General features: G+C 31.8%; 1 protein-coding gene across 6 annotated transcripts in view; it reads right to left on the bottom strand.

Moving 5' to 3' along the window:
* LOC106457612 (collagen alpha chain CG42342-like) overlaps window positions 1–18,325 on the bottom strand; it is a 192,324-nt gene that overhangs the window by 30,619 nt on the left and 143,380 nt on the right. For 4 of the 6 annotated variants that reach the window (XM_022383821.1, XM_022383832.1, XM_022383839.1 and 1 more), the window contains exons 12-13: window positions 8,900–9,031; window positions 8,160–8,240 (exon numbers count right to left, since the gene is read on the bottom strand). In XM_022383821.1, the coding sequence (XP_022239529.1) occupies window positions 8,160–8,240; window positions 8,900–9,031 (213 nt within the window). Of the gene's footprint in view, window positions 1–205; window positions 284–5,672; window positions 5,797–6,457; window positions 6,717–8,159; window positions 8,241–8,899; window positions 9,032–18,325 lie in introns of those variants that run through there. The other 2 variants (XR_002610253.1, XM_022383851.1) reach the window with 2 other exon arrangements.

The raw sequence follows: 18,325 nt of genomic DNA, 5'->3' as shown, positions 1-18,325 counted from the left end.
AGTTATACGATATTACTCAAAAAAGATAATTTATGTTCATTAAGCTGAATAATATTCAAACTTGCAAAGCATGGCCTACAGTGTAACAGAATTGTGTAAGAAGTTTTAAAGTGATTTTAAAAATGCATCTAGCAAAATTTTAAAAGCATATTAACTTTAAAAATTAACATTCATAGGTTTTTCAATACAATATATGAAACTTAACCTTTTCATTTTCCTACAATTTGTCCCTAATTCCATCAACTCCCGAAATCGCACGGGTGCCTTGCAACCCTCTGGGACCCTACAAGTAAACAGAAATACACCAACAAAGGTATATAAACTATGACTTTATTTTCCTGTATATAAAGTGTTTCAAAATGACTGGTTTATATTTGAAGAATGTAGAAGTTCTAGAAATTATATAAAAATACTTCAACATTAGCAAATTAACTTAAAACATATATATATATATATATATCACAGGTATCACATCACAAAAAACGACATTCTAGTTTGTATACTAATTTATAGTAGCGTGCAACGATACGAAATGTGAACAGCAAATTTTCGAAAGTAGTATAAGCTTTCCTATCGAAATTCTATTTTAATAGGTAGTAGTGCAACGTTTGGTATAGATCACAGTGTGAACCGCTGGTAGAAATTTGTTATTCTAAAACGACTGGCAACATTGTTCAGCTAGATTCAAGTCGATGCTCTGGTGTTATTCATCTCAGCTCACTGCTGGACTTGGTATGTGGTATGTCGTGATATATTACGAGGTTAAGGAGGATTTGATCCTTTAAACTTAACATTTCATCAGTAGCATTGTTCAATGTATCACAATACAACCACGCAGTCATTCACGTAAGTAGATAAAAGGTAACAAATACAAAGCAGCTAAAACAGACCTATACCATTTAAATATGAACAACACTCTTCATAATTATGGTGCCAAAGCGATATTTAAAACGTTTTACAGGCTGCTGTTAAACTCGTACCCTTTGATTAAAAGTAAACAATGAGTTCATCACTCTAACTTGTGATTTTGTAATGTTCACTCCGTCCGCAATTATCAAGGCATCACAATGGTTGACGCTTATAATTCATGACTGTGACGAGCAAGTTCTAGACTAAAACCCATCCATAAAATCCAGTGGCTCAGAGTTTCCTATAAACAGTGATGAGCCAGATTGCAGTCTCGAATTGGGTGATGAATTTAACACCTAGTGTGTGGTGGTATCCTTTCACAGTATTGTTCAGTTTGCACAGACCAATATATGATAAAATAAATTTAGGTTGACTCAGCTTATATTTCACATTAGCACATTAACTGGTTTTTTCAGCACATCATCTTCAGCATATTTCGATATGAGTATATGAGCTGAAGAGTCCATCTTCTTGACTCCAACAATATTTGACAAGTGATCATTTTTATAAACACTGTAAAACAGTGCTTCGTACAATTCACATAACAATTCAGTGAGAATGAACCCATTACTAGCTGAAAGCTGTGTTGTCTAATTATTTTTGAAACATAATACATTCCTAAATATTTAACTGCCATCAACTTTTACACGTCTTCTCCTGAACAGAATAACATTAATAAAAACCAGTCAGATTACGCTATCTGAGAGAGCTACTATTTAGGATTCATTTCGGATCTTTGAATATTACTCAAGAATTAAGAATAGTGTATACATTCTCTTTCTCTTACGTCTAAATACGATTTTGTGTAACCTTATTATTATTTCTGTAACCTTCCCCTATTATATTTTGTTATTTGAAGCTAAAGTTTGCGTCGCAGCTTTTTTGTTTTGCTATATACAGGGTGTTAGTCAAAAAGATAATTGCAATAACCTTTATCTACAGGTTTTATCAGTTCTTTTTAATTCACCATTAGGCTTCTGCGTCACATATTCTCTTTTCGATTTCACTTTTGGTGCAAAATAAAAGAAATCTTGAACAAATTTATATAATCGTGAAATAACTTTTGTTTTTGATAGGTGATTGGTAGGATGCTACAGTAAACATTGAATGAAATAATCTGATTGGTCGAAGTTACGAAAAAGGGTATAACGAGGGTCAGTGCCAAACTGTTATCTAAAACTTAACCTGGATGTATATCCATCCAATAGTTCATAGCAGCATTAATAATAACGTATATCCATCCAATAGTTCATAGCAGCATGAATAATAACGTATATCCATCCAATAGTTTATAGCAGCATGAATAATAACGTATATCCATCCAATAGTTCATAGCAGCATGAATAATAACGTATATCCATTAATAGTTCATAGCAGCATGAACAATAACGTATATCCATCCAATAGTTTATAGCAGCATGAACAATAACGTATATCAATCCAATAGTTTATAGCAGCATGAATAATAACGTATATCCATCCAATAGTTTATAGCAGCATGAACAATAACGTATTTTTCTGCTATTACATATTGAAGTATGTTTTCATTATATTTTTGGAATAAAAGTTGTAATATTATTTTATAATTGTTACATATCTAAGGAAGTTAGCCTACTTACTGATTTTAAGTTCATAGATCTACACAATTATCCTAAGTTACTGCTGTTATTATTTTGTTTTTTCCTTTGTTTTCCTTCACAAAACGAAAACATTTCTGTCGTTTAAAATGACCCGCCGAAGGTTCTGGCAAACCAAGTGCCCCTATGAAACCTTGTGAACCCATCTTTTTCTGGTTACACTATTTACATTGGGTCATTGTTGGTCCTAAACATGAAAAAAAAACCTTTAGGATTTTAAAATTGTAGCGTTTCGTTTCTTTTTTCAGGAAATATACTTGTAAGTTTTAGCAACCACCTATGCTGAATGCAGGGTTAGATATAATGTGTAAAACAAGACAATGAAACATCCGTTGGCTTTTAATAACTTGTATTGTTTAATTAAAACTGTAATAAAATCTGATCTATTATTATTATAGAGAAGATCGACACCAACTTAATGGCTATCTTTATGCCGTTCCAAATAATGTTACGTCGACTTACAAAACATTAGCATTTTCTATGAAACTTATATGTGTATACAAATTTAACGCAGGGATTCGTAAATTAACATGCTGCTAACAGAGAGCGACATTTTTCTAATTGTAAAGGCTAATATTTCTGACACGTAAAGTTTAACGAGGCATTTTTGTGATTTTTTCCAATTCCTGGTTAAGAGACATGAAGAGACATTAAGAAAAATGTCATACTGACTATAACACTACAAAGGTAAATGAATAAAATCTAAGTTTTCAAGTCACATGTTGATATTCTTTCCTTAGTCTGCTGGTTGTATTCTAGAGGCAGGTGTAGACCTGAAGAAGATCTGCTGGTTGTATTCTAGAGGCGGATGTCGACTTGAATAATTTCTGCTGGTTGTATCCTAGAGGTGGGTTTAGACCTGAATAATTTCTGCTGGTTGCATCCTAGAGGTGGGTGTAGACATGAATAATTTCTGCTGGTTGTATCTTAGAGGTGGGTGTTGACCTGAATAATTTCTGCTGGTTGTATCTTAGAGGCGGGTGTAGATCTGAAGAATTTCTGCGGGTTGTATCCTAGAGGCGGGTGTAGACCTGAAAAATTTCTGCTGGTTGTATCCTAGAGGTGGGTGTAGACCTGAAGAATTTCTGCTGGTTGTATCCTAGAGGTAGGTGTAGACCTGAAGAATTTCTGCTGGTTGTATCCTAGAGGTGGGTGTAGACCTGAAGAATTTCTGCTGGTTGTATCCTAGAGGCGAGTGTAGCCCTGAAGAATTTCTGTTGGTTGTATCCTAGAAGCGGGTGTAGCCCTGAAGAATTTCTGCTGTTTGTATCCTAGAGGTGGATGTAGACCTGAAGAATTTCTGCTGGTTGTATCCTAGAGGCGGGTGTAGACGTGAGAAGCTGCAAGGAACGTGATGTTACTTTGCTTCCATTGTCAGTTTGTTTGCTCTTTTTTCATATGATGGTCATCAATAAGAAAAATTTTGCTTTCCCTAAACCCCTAGGAGGATAATGCTCTTCCTCTGAGCAGACGCCCTTCCTTCTGGTTCACAATTACAACCAAACAATTCTGTCATTGTGGTGATAAAATTGGATGAGAGAATCTAACGTTTTCTTACCATATGCTTTCTTCGTGCATCTTTAACCTCTTAAGTGCTTGTATACATTATAAATGATATATATTCATTATTTTAGTGTTATTAACTGGCATAACTTGAACCTATATACTCTACATATATATCTTTATTTCAAAATCTGTTTGTCTCTATGTTCATCGGAATGACACTTTAACTGCCCAATCGGCTAAATGGATAAGTTAGTGACCCCTATGGCTCAGGCATAGCCATTCCTAATTGTGAAATGCAGAGCAGAAGGTAGACAGACAAAAGGCAGCTCCTAACCGGGTAGAGGAGTTGACTGTCACTCTTGTAATATATCCACAGTTGAAAGTGAATGCCATTCTTGTAATGTATCTGCAGCCAAAAGTACGAAGTTCAAACCTGGTACTCTCGGGTCCACATTACAATATGATAATCATTAATTCATGCACTGGCCTTCCAAATCACATAAGCTGAGTGTAACAACAGCATTTCAACCACTTTATTTATGGTTGGATCATTAGACGAATGATTTTGAGCCATAGTAATATAGCCTGTCACAGATGAATGATATACTCGAGGTCATATACTAAAATTAAATATACTCAACCATCTTGGTAATTTGGAAATTTAGAAACTGTACACACTCTGTTTATGGTCACATTGTGCAGTCTGATAATCTGGGCATGCAGATACATCTTTAACCTGAAGATGTTCAGTTATTTTGATGATGTCAGGCGACAAAATTTCAAACTTCGTTATCTTAATGTTCAAGATTAATTTCCTATTAAATCTAAATATTTTGTGGATATAGATAATTTTTGTTTCTTTGTTGTTAAGCGCAAAGTTACGCGATGGGCTAACTGTGCTGTGCCCACCACCGTTGAGGTATTGGTGGACAGGATATACATAAAACTAAATTAATACAGTTAGTTTGTATATGTCAAATGATTAAGTTTCTAGTTTGAGTTTTTGATACACAATTTGAAACGAACGAGCGTATGTTCGTTTACTTATAGAAAATTCTCAGAATGACTTGATATTACATGTAAGACTTACGTAATTCTTGATACACTAGATTATATAATGGTTTTCTTGATAATGTGTGTATTTCACAAAATAGTGTTATTTTTAAATATTTAGTTTATTCCGGAATACATAGAGTACTTATTATTATTATTATTATTGCATTAGTAAATCTTGTATACTTACTGGTAGACCACGAAGTCCCTGAACCCCTGAAGAACCACCAATACCATTTTTACCTGATATACCTGTGAGTTCAGTCTTTCCCTAAATTTCAACTAAATATAAACATTAACTTCTGCACATAGGAGATCTAAGAAAGTTTACTTGTAATTTATCTCTCTTTTTACTAGTTGTTTCAAAATTATTTTTCCATGAGAAAATGAGTACACAAATAAACTCCAAAACAACACAAGGTTCTGAAAGTTTACAAGATGGAAAAGCTAGCAACGATATGTCAAACAGAAGTCGCTTGTTAGAAAATAATAATGAACATTTTTCATGTATTTAACTACTTCGTGTAAATTGAGTATTTCAGATAGAAATATTCATTGTTTACTGACTTGAAGACCAGGAAATCCAATATTCCCTTTCTCCCCTTTTTCTGCCTGTGATCCATTGTCCCCTTTAGGTCCAGCTACAACCCGTTTTCCACGTCTTCAAATTTTCCATGTCCACCTTGTTTACCTTGATTGTTCAATAAAAACAAATGTTTCTTACAAAAAAATATCTTAATAAACTTTTCTACAAGAACTTTTGAGTTACTTTTCAAAACAAACTATCATTTTTTTATTGCTATATAAAATTAATGTGCAAAATTGTATACTGACAAAAAGTTTGAGTCTTCGTATTTCTACATCACGACATAATATTTCAACAAATAAAGTTGTGTTTAGAAAACACAAGCAAGCTTTATTATGACGCCAAAATACATTGCCTCCAGCAATATTTATTATCATATTCAGGGGTTAGAAATATAAAATCTCCAGTGGCTCAGCGGTAAGTCTGAAGGTTTATAACGCTAATAACTGGGTTTCGATATCCGTAGTGGGCAGAGCAAAGCTGCACCAGGGCTATCAAATTCTAAATAACGATGTTATTACAATTTATTATTGAATTTTATTAGAACATCTTCTTCTAATTTTCAATTAGACTAATTTTTGTATTAAGTAGGCTTTGCAATATATTTTTCCGGAAAAATTAAAATATATATTAAATCTTACAAGAAGTTAGCAACAATTCAAATGTTTTAACTCCTAACTGAACTAATGCTTCGCAATTATTATAACCTTTAAATACAAAAGAAAAATACATTTTATCTTCAGTAATGTAAATATCTTGAGAATGCTGTATTCATAGTCTGTATTAAAATTAATGAACGTAGAGCTCGGTATGCATGAAGTGCTCCACGAGGAAAGGTAAGATTTATTTTATTTTAGTTCAATATATGACATTAATGTTACATGTAAAAAGATAAAAAAGCACAAATGGCAATTAGATCGCTTACTTGATATTTAAGGAGTTAGTCTGGGTTAGTAGTTAATGGTTTATCTGAGCTGGTTTGCTGGTTAAGGAAGTTTATGTAAACACCAGAAACGATATTTTCCCTAAAGATGAAGACTTACAGTATTAAATGTATAAAGAATACACTTCTTTCTACTGGCATTAAGATACAATAAGATTGATTAGGAACACTAAATAATATATTGACTGGGCACTCTATTAAGATATCCATACGTTTGTATAACATTACATTTAATTTTAAAATAGATTGATTATTTGATGTGCCAAGTGATTGTTTGAATCTACTCTAATACCTGAACAAGCTTTATATGATATTTCAGAGTAATTTTGTTTCTCCATAAAAATATTAAAAATATACAGTACTGGCACGATTATAAGGGATGTTTTTTGATCAATAATTAGGCTGTAAAATTCACAGTCGCCTTATAATCGCGGCCGATGACGGACCCCTTCCACTACGCTAGCCTGCTGAATTCCTGAATGTCTAGATAACATCCATCTATGCATGTGCACCAGATGTTCGCTCAAGATTATCGCTAATTCTTGCAACTAATCCACCTGCAGGCTGTTCAGTTATAGTATTGATTTTGCGGACCTAAAAAAAGACGTTATGACGTATCTAAACATATGAAGAAAGCTCTAACAGCATGCAGTTTATAATTTTCAGTTTTGTTCAACTTATTAAATTAACAAATAAACATCTAAATTGTTATGCCACATTTTAAGTCCTTGTTTTATTAATTTGAGGTGAGAATTACATGAAGAAGATATTAAAGAAAAATGCATTACCGTTTGGCCCGATTATAGGGCGATCTCGAATATAAGGCGACTCCATTTTCAGAAACCATGGGAAAGAAAAAATTAAGTAAGCTAAATTATTGTAGATTCATATAAGTGAATAAGATCTTGTTGTTGTTGTTCTCTGAGTAGAAAAAAAAAGTTTAATAATTGGTTACATTTATAACTTTTCTCACTTTTTTTAACTGTAACTTAGAGCACAGAAAGATCTTCTTACCTGAGTTCTGTTAACATCTGGGACAAGGAACTTCTTATAGCCACAATGCTTATGTGCAGTTATGATAGCAGAGGTGGTGGGAACAATGAAGATGGTTTCTATTATGAGTTATTTTTACAATACAAAATCAAATTTTGTATTGTAACTGAAATTAGTCCATTAAAAGATTTGTAAAAAAAAGACATGTCCATGCAAACACATACAGACAGTAAAAGAATAAATAAGGATAAACTATTGTACATCACAGACAAAACAAATAAAACATTTCAAATACAGAAGCAAAGTATAATTGTCAGTCTTTCGTGTACTACAAAAATAACAGTGTACTATTTCTAGATAGAGTATGCCATATTATTGCAGTTAATATTAACTAAATATGTCCAAAATAAGAAAATAGTGAATAGCAATATCTATGACATAATAATTACTTATATAGGTTCCGTAAAAGGCTTAAGTACGTGTAATTCGTTTAAATTATGTTATATTTAAAGAAACATAGAATTAATTTTACCCTTTTTCCTCTTCTGCCTCTTTCACCTTTATCTCCTTTTTCCCCATGATTACCCTGTGGTCCTGGAATTCCAGAGTCTCCCTAAAATACAATAACCAATTATTATTATATAGAAAAACACACCACAGTAATTTCTTCTAAGAAACTGAAGAAATAAACCAGCTACTATTTTATAATATATACAGAAGATTAACAAGATTTTGTGTGGCATCAGAATCCTTTGTTTATTTCAAATAAAAGCAAGCGTAATGTCTTATAATCTCACACTTAATATTAAAGATTTCACCTTGATGGCTGTACGTCAGAAAGACTTGTTATATTTATAGCAATTGAAATTTGTATATGCTTTGTAAACTAGCCTCTGTATTTAAACTCATTGGTAGGCCACTTATTTCTTATACTGATTATTACTAAACTACATATTGTAATACAGCATTAAAATAGATGTAAGGAGTCTGATGAAACTAGCCCTTTTATCCATGCTACTTTACACTGTATTAGATTAAAGATTACGTAATGTTAGGAATAAAAGTGTTTACTTATTACATCAAAATCAACATATTTTATTTGATTCTTCGGTATTTTGGATTAATGAGCTTTTATCTAATTTTAAATAATGTAAATGGAGCTGACGTACGAAAAACGTATTTAAAATTTTCTGTTCAAAATACAGCTTGTTCTTTTCAGTTCACAATCCGTTTACAAAAAATAAGTAACGATGAAAAATAATCATTATTAACCTTCCTTCCCTGTGGCCCAGCAGGTCCAGGTGGTCCAGGAGGTCCTGGTGGACCTTCTATAAACCCAGTGGGAAGTTTATTACCATCCAACATTGTGGTCAAGCCTTGTTCACCTTTGTCACCCTTTACTCCCTAATAAGGCACACATATACATATAATGTTATATTAGCCAAAAAATATCTATTTTTCATCACCTCAAAATGTAATACTTTTATTCCTGAGAAGCATCATAATATTACAGTTTAGAATATGATACATTGTTTGGAACGTGATACATTGTTTGGAACGTGAATCACTTATGCCATCCACTAACAGAAAAATTAATGGTCACTACTAAAGATGTTAGAGGAAAATAATATTGTCCCAAAAATTGCACTATCTAAACAGCTTAAGGTAATATTTATTACTCGAAATAAAGGTTTACATAATGTACAAACAGAGTATTTCAAGAATACTATGTTTTCTATAAAATATTGCTAAAGAATATATTTTTATGTCATATTCTTAGATAATATGTTCCTATGTATATCATGTGTTTTAAGGTATTTCGGTACTATACAATGTTATTTAAATTGTTGTTCTATGCCATTTTTTTCAAGTACAAGTTTTTGTAAACATGTTTTTTAAATATATTAGTTTCTATACCATGTTTGAGCTTCTTAAATCACATTTTGATATTAGTTTTTATCATGTTTTCTTAAGTATTATATTTCGTTGTCGTACTTTTTAAATGTTAATTTTCCATGCAAAGTTTTATCACTGCTAACTTTCTTTGCTAATTTAATGCGTTAATTTTTATACATTTTGGTCTTTAAGTATTATATCTCATTACTATGATTTAAACAATAAATTTCTACAGAACGGATAATTTAAGCGAAAATTATCTAGAAAAGAAGTAATTTAATGATAGAAATATACTGTAACTTAATGAAATTTTATTGTATACCCTAAAATTACTATCCTTTTCATAGTTTCTTACCTATTCTGATTAACTTTACCCTAATTACAAATATACCAAAATTTGCATTATGTCTTTAAAATTGTATCTTGAAATTTTCTACGCATGCAAGTCTAAAAACAAAATGAACACATGCGTAATTTGTTTTTATATACTAAACGCAGTAACAAAAATTCAACCAAGTTTTGCTCAATATCTATTAATGAAGCTTTCACCTTTTCTCTTAGAGTAACTTATGCATTAAGAAAAAAGTATTAAGATAGTATACCAGAAAAGTGGTAATTAGAGACAGATTTTTCGAAACGTCGACATATTGGTGACTTTCAATTATCAAACTATAGCTCGGAGACAAATAAAATCGGTGGATTTGTTTGAAGTTAAGCAAAAGCTACATGATGGGCTATCTTTGCTCTGCCCACCATGGGGATTGAAACCCGGTTTCTAGTGTTTTAAGTCCGTATACATTCCGCTGTGCCACTGGGGAGCGGGTGGATGAGTGGTTCATTTGTAGCCCAACTACATATATATAAATCATGGGAACATAATAGGATACAGGATTTTTTAAATTTATCAGTACGAGTTGATTAGAGACGAATATTAAAAATTACCAGTAGTCCATTTTTTTTATAACACTGGGGTTTATAAGGACAATCAAAATATCTTTAAAAAGCCATAAAAGTTTACAAAATGAGCGAATCTCATCTCACACATTTAGCTATAATGAAAGGATATATCTACCAGACACCAATCAAATATGATAAAAACCAAACTGTATTATATATAAAAGTAGTGTTGTGTTTCGTTTAAAGCTTAGACGTTGAAGTATTTTGGAAACACTGATATAATCAAACCAATAGCTCATTTAAAATTGATAATACAGTTAGATGAAGTACATTTTGTCGTTAATCGCCCATTTTGATATTACTGTATGCACACTAGTACGTGTTTTCTAACCTGATAAAATTCTAATTAATCAATTTTGAGACAAAATTCAATATACAGAAGTACAACAGTGGAGGGACATTAGTAATAATGATTTATTTTTCAAAAATATTGCAAACACTGATTTATAAGCCAGTTTTGAATATTAAATATTTGTTGGACATGATTTTATGCAGGAACAATTTCTATCAGGAAAATAGTCACAGATTACGAAGTAATATAGCGTAATAAATGATAATAGGATTGTATCAAAGATGTTTAGGGCTGTAGTTTATCAAAAGTTGTTTTAATAAGAAGAATTAATGAGTCATATGTTTTGAAACTTAACTACTTGATTTCGGCTACTACAATGAGATCTATTATTATGACTGTCTTAATTTTGTATTAAGTATCGATGCCTGAACCTCTTATTACATCCAACTACTCCCCTCAAAATACACTAGCGAAGTCCTCACTAGAGAGCTGCTGTAAACGACTTAATTTTACCAGAAATACTGACATATCTTTTTTTCTGGTTTTATATTCTTACTTCAACTGGTTGTTTGGCTTGATCTATTTACAAAACAGACTCTAAACTAAATTTTGTGTATTAGAATTCTTGTTCCCTGCCTCAAATTTATTGAAGTTTTGTTTCGTATTGTTCAAATCTGTTCTTCTTCTTCTTACAATAAATGGTTATTGAGTGGATTTTGAAATACTTTTTTATTATTACTGATAAAATGTGCGATATGTTTCCTTGAAGAATTGATCGAAGATGTTTAATTTAATTCTTATTGCATTATTATATTTTGTTTACCTTTCAAAAGATTCATGCTTTGTGATACTTCTAACTAAACTAATGTATTTTAAGAAGTCTTAAACATCAAAAGACTTTTTCAATCATTAACTTATACGTAACATAGCTTGCTGAAAAAGCAGTATTGTCTTCTGCAGAAAAATCACAACATGAACATCATTTATAGTTGAGATTTGTAGATGCTGTTTGTGTGTCTGAACACATGGTCAAAACAGGCTAGAAAAGTTTTGTGCTCTTTTTTAAAAAAACAGAGAAAATAGATAAAAGTAACAAAATAAATTTAAGTAAGTTTTGTTCACTTTGAAACCCCAAAGAAGTTGGATAGAATTTACAAAATACATTAAATAGATCACAGCCTCCTCTTTTTTGATTGCTGCTCCAAACAGTACACCCAAAGAAAGCAGTTTAAGAACTAATAGATACAAAAAAACCAGCACATGGTGACAGCCGTCTCTATTAGAAAGCGTAACATCCAACTACTGTAAAACTAGAGTGATGTGGATGCTTTGTGTCAAACAATAAGAATGAAAAAATGACTTTGATTGATATTTCAAAGGAATACTTATCTAGCCTAGCTATTAACAAGAACGTTTACAAAGTTCCAGACAAACGATATGCGATGAGAGAAGAAGTGCAGAACGATCTAAACAATGACAAACAACAAATTTTGGTGATACTTTACATTTCCACATTAAGTGAAAAATTAAGGAAAAAATTAAGAGAGTTTAATGCTAAAGTAATTCTTAAAGTAAAGAATATTTTACAAAATTTTTTAATAATTTAAAGAGAGTCAAAGAGGAATTTCTTGAAACCTGTCAGTTTGTAATCAATGATTGTTTTTACAATCAAAGTTATTTATATATCAAGTCAAAGAGAAATAACAATTTATAACTAACTTCTACATGACCTTATAAATCAATATTATTGAAATAAGGTATTTTGAATATTATCAAACAAAACGGTAATTTTGTAGCAAAAATAAAAAAGCAAAACAAAACTTCTGTAGTCTTTTCTGTTTCCATTGTTTTCTTATTATGCATAAAATACGAGTATGCACGATATTACTATTTTGTATAATTAGAAATGACACTTTTTGCTCTACCCTAAACAAGTCTGCAAAATTTCACTGACCGGATTTGTCTATTTTTTGATTCTAGATTTATGTGAAGCTTTCCAGACATTTTAAAAATTTTCAGTACCTCCGAATGTGTCCAACATCTAGTGCAAGTATTCTTTTCCTTAGTTGTTTGAATGTGAAGAGGCAAGCTCAGTGTTGAAGACTCTTGCGAAGTTTGATTGTCAAAAGTATAAAATCTTCTTTAAAATGGCCATCAAACTGACCTATATTTTCCCATTATTTTCTGCTAAGGGAAGCATTTCCAAAAACACAAGCACGCCAAGTACAACAGCGAACGCTGGACTGAGCGATTGCAACGCGAGCACCTAGTAACCAGAGCTTGCAGGTCCTTTTTTTATCCTCGCAAAATTATCTGAGTTTAATTAGTTGAGGCAGTTACTTCTTTTTAGTTGTAAATAAATATCTTTGTTCTTCAAAGCATGCTACATCAGTGGCGAATGAGAAAGAACATCGATTAATAAAAATGAGAAAATACTCTCCTCTCCTTCATCCGTTCACTCTCGTTCCCAGAGTTTAATTCATACTCATCTTAAAACGACAAAGTAATCCAGTGTAACTGCTGCTTCCGCATCTTTTTCACACGTTGTCATCCTTAAAGGTAACACACTTTCCAATCTCGTGTAATCTACTTGATAATGTGTGGAATATCCTTCACTACACTTTTTTTTTACCGTACGAGTTACTTCTCATAAAAGTATAGTTAGACCATACTCATTGTAGTGTAATTAGTTTGGTTGATGTAACACAGTAAAGTATGTGGAATTCATCCAAAAACGCTTGGGATAAAACAAAAGCCAAAATTATGATTTAGCTCAAACAATAGATGATATCTAATAAATAAATCAATCAAAATAAAGCAACTTGGTATTACTCATCACAAAACATCACTGTTTTGCATTGGACAAAATGTGTTGTGGTGAATTAGAAGCTAATCTGAATCTAAGTTCAGGTTTACATCACATGCATAAAATCATGGAATGTGAATAATGTCAAGGTGTTGAATTTTGCTTTCGCTCAGACGTTTTTACGGATAATTGTGTATTATATTGCACCCCGAAATTGTTTCAATGACATATTACTTTCTATTCTTATGCTCATGTTCCTCACTTATTTATATAACTACACACGACTATACTTTGTAAAATAAAACTTAGTTTAGTTTTCTCAACACTTAGTAATTATAGTTTCATCAGGATACTGTGTTTTAGCAAAGGTCAGTTTATAAGAGGTTTCTTAATCAAATTTACGTAATAATACAAACATTAGCGAAACTAGTCTGACGTAGCTGAAATAACAAACCAAGGGTTGGATTAGGTCCTACATCATTTTTTCTGCATTAAAATTCAGAATGTGGTGACGAAAAGAAATTCACAATAAAAACGTTAATTGAAAAACTCGTGCACTGGTGTACTTTAAACAGTATTGTAACACAACAGTATTATTTAATATAGCATTATTGGTAATAAATAATGAATTATCACACATTTAGGCTCAAAGATATTTTATAATTTATCATACTTCACTAACAAGTCTAAAAGATATCGGTTGGAAATTAATGTACGAAAAGCAAAAATGATATCTGCGTAACATTTTCACGGGAAGTGTAGTTATGACTTATGCTTAAGATTATAAAACTCAGCCACGTTTGGGATCGATCTTCAGGTGGAGTTTTCATATTGTAAATTATTTTGTGTATTTTCGCTCTAAAAGAGATGATCTGTGTTTGAAAATTTCTATCAAAATTATATCTTTTTTTAGCTGGGATTCCATACGTTTTTGTGTAATGTTCTGCTTCATCAACTGAAGCAGTATTATATCAATGGATAGTCCTTACATCTCCTGAAACTTTCCAATCCAGTTCTCTTTCGATTTCTCCTACGTAGAATTAGCACCCTTCTTTACTAAATATTTCGAATGTTTTTCGATGACGTAATTTTCTGAAACTCAGATCTCATCAATGTATTTTAAAGAGTTTTTCCAGGACACTTAAATATCCAGATAAATTTAGATAAGTTCTGCTGATAAAGGAAATATATTCCTCGTAACAAGTTTACCTTGTGTTCGTGTATGAGTGATGTTTTAACTTTTGGGTTCTGGTTGTTTATTCTTTTCTTTAATGTTAAAAATACTGTTGATAAAATCTTCAATAATAACAGTCTTTAGGTTCTTCTCTATCGTGTTTTCTAGTCCTTTCAGTGTTACATATAGAATTAATACGATGTCATTCACTAAAAATGTGCCCTTTAAAATTCTTAGGATAATTTGTTTTAAAATTTGACAACATTGGACTAACACAAGTCTTTTGCAATAGACAGAAAAGTGATAATAATTGATTCAATTGAAACTAGTGTATTCAAGAAAGATGATAATTTTATGTTTTGTGAGTACTCTAAGGTGAGTGTGATGTTTGTTGTTGAGGAATACACGAAAAAAGAGTAAGTTTTCAATCCCATGATACTAAATGCCGAAGCTGTTGTCTATGAACCTACGCCACATTTCAGATGACATTTCAGTTTGTTCAGACTAGAATAACAAAACTTTTTCTTCGATGGTTTTAAGGATTTATTTAGTTTTCACTTCAATTTCAAATCCTTACTTGTTGATGATAATATATTTGAGTTAAGACTGAACTAATTATTTGACACCACACAATGTAATTAAGGATAAAAAATAAAGATCTCATGTATCAGAATATTTTAAAATAAAGTTTAAAATTATCTTTATTTCTTTAATTGAGGATAAGGATGGATATGCAGATGCATCATCCAAATAAAGAGAACTGAGATTTCATTAGGAGAAATGGCAGGGATTAAGAATACATATTTTACTTGCGATCTTTGGGCAGTCTACAAAATTCAGGTGTTATGTTTGAGTTGAGACATAACGTTTTTTGACAAGAAACTGTCATTTTCGATGGTTTTAAGGATTTATTTAGTTTTCACTCCAATTTCAAATCCTTACTTACAGGCTAAGTAGCTAAAACTATAAATCCCTTACTCTTATTTCCTAGAGCAGGAAAACATATAGAATAACGACTACAAAAAGTTTTGTTTCAGTAGAATATTCCATGCATACTACATATTTCTGAGAACTGTAATCTTCAATATAGCTACACGTCCCAGGAAAGTTGTCTAAATACACATACGTAGACAACTTTAAAGAACAAATGTACATTTACTTATCATGCATTGATTTCCAACCGAAATCTTTCAGAATTGTCAGTGAATATGTTTTGAACTTAAGTATGTGGTATTCTATTACTTCTTTCCCATATGTTTATCAGTGTTAAGTGAACACATTTGTACGTGTTCTTCGAGTTACGTTTGTATTCTTATGTAGGCTTTATTAGCGAAACTAGTTGTAAGTTCGGCTTTGCTAGAATACAGCAGTTTTGTTCTCTAGGTGAAACGTTAAGAAACTAAACTAAAACAACTTTAAATTTCTGAAATATAACCGACTGTAGTTGTTTAAAGATGTCAAAACTTCTTCAGTATGCGTTACGAACACTCAGGTCTCAAATAGGTTGCTCACTTAGATTAACTTGTATGCTCTACGTTGTTGCAGAACAACTTTTTTCATTATTTAAAAGTTAGATTGAAGGCGGAGTTAAAGATGAAACAAAACTAAGTTATTTTAGAGTTTTGAAAAGAAAATACCATCATGATAACTGTTATTGGAAATAAAAGATTCTAATAACATTCACGATACTATCATAGTTTCTATTGGAAAAAAAAACGTGTAAACAAGAAAACATGTACGTATTTGTACAAGTGTAACAACTATGGTGTCCTCAAACATTGTTATATTTAAACTGTCAGTACGTAACTAGAGTAAATAATTTGTAATTTTTATTAACCCTAACATTTTTAGAACTTTTCACACAAGATATTTGATAGTACATAACATATCAAAACGTAAATATCACCTTCAATCTTTACGTCCTGCATATTTAACGATACTCCCAGCTCAATTACAACACATTTTGTACAACCGAACAATCTTAGTTGAACTGATTAGCTCGTATTTTCACACACCAAATAGTATTTTATGTAAAAAAAATATTTAACAACTCTAAATTCTTTCAGTCCGTTAAATTATATATACAGTGAAAATGGAATACAAGATTCTGGTTTTAAAACCGGTTGTCCATAACCATTTTCCTGCTCGCAAACATTCCGATCTACATAAAATTTTCTTACCGTTGACATGCCACATGTAATACTAAGTTCTTTCTTGTAGTAAAGATGCCAAATATATCAGTTAACAAAGTTTTTACCAAAATAGGCATAAAACTAAAGTCATTAATTAATGCCTAAATGGACAGCGAAATTGAGTGGCACGAAAAACATTAGTGTTTCAACTTTACCATCACGCAATGTCTAGACATTTATGGTTATTTACTAGAAAGACAGATGTTTCTTAAAAAATAACGAACAGCCCTTGGGACAGACACTTAGAAAAATCACCATTAACCGTAGGGAGTGACAAAAATGTTTTAATATTTCGATGAAATAATATCAACAAAGATGTGACAAAAAGTGTATTTTATTGTAATATTTGATGTTAACTTCAGTGTTATTCGAATATTCAGTAACGTACTTTAAATATGATTGTTTATTTGCTTTGAATATTTGTGCAGAGCTACACAAGAACTACAAGCGCTAGCCGCCCCTTTTTTTTGAAGTGATAGGCTAGAGTGACGGCATTAATCAACAGCGCCCATCGTAAACCCTTGGGCCACTCTAATCGAATATTGGGATTTAATCGTCAATTCTATAGCGCCCAGGACCTGAAAGTGCGGAGCCAGATCTTGCGGATACGGGACACAAGCCATGAGCCCTCGGACTGATAGTTCGGCAAGCTAACCACTAGATCACGCCCAACTTATTTCAATATAGTGTTGTTAACTCCTATACTTGAACTGTCCATTTAACGACAAAAGTTTCTGTAAGCTTAGATGATTTGATAAGATGGAATCATAACTTTTAGAACATCAGGCAGACCTGTATGATTGACAAAAAGAGGAATCAATTTCTTATATGAATATATTAAGGGTTGAATTAATTTCGTATTTTAAGATCACATGGGAAGAGTTAATTACTCATAAATTAAAATAAAAACTATATGTTTTAGCTATAAATAACCATGAGTGAAAGACCCAAAGAAGTACAGAGAACGATTGTGAAAATCTTAAGTTCTTTCATTACGTTGAGAAAAGTAGAGTAGAAGCGGAATGTTAGTTTGTGATATTTACCGTAACAGTGGACGTTCATAAACTTTGCCTTCTTGCAGGAATTCCTTAAAGGTCTGGTGACCCTTGCGCTCAACGTTATGGAAGATAACATTCACGAACTCTTGAACTTGGTCACTGTATAAACTAAGGGATTCGCACCTGAAATGTACACCCAGCCCTGGAGGCTTTGGCTAAAACTAATAGGCTTCAATAGCATAGAACTAAAGAAAAGCTGTTGTATAGGCTAACTAAGACTTATAAACGTCTCTTTAAATTGCTCTCTATGTTGTAGGGCCCGGCATGGCCAGGTGGATAAGGCGCTCGACTCACAATCTGAGGGTCGCGGGTTCGAATCCGCA

Source organism: Limulus polyphemus, unplaced genomic scaffold, assembly GCF_000517525.1.
Source record: "Limulus polyphemus unplaced genomic scaffold, Limulus_polyphemus-2.1.2 Scaffold18, whole genome shotgun sequence".
In the NCBI taxonomy this organism is placed as follows: domain Eukaryota; kingdom Metazoa; phylum Arthropoda; class Merostomata; order Xiphosura; family Limulidae; genus Limulus; species Limulus polyphemus.
The sequence above is the reverse complement of the archived record's forward strand: the minus strand, read 5'-3'. Positions and strand labels throughout refer to the sequence as shown.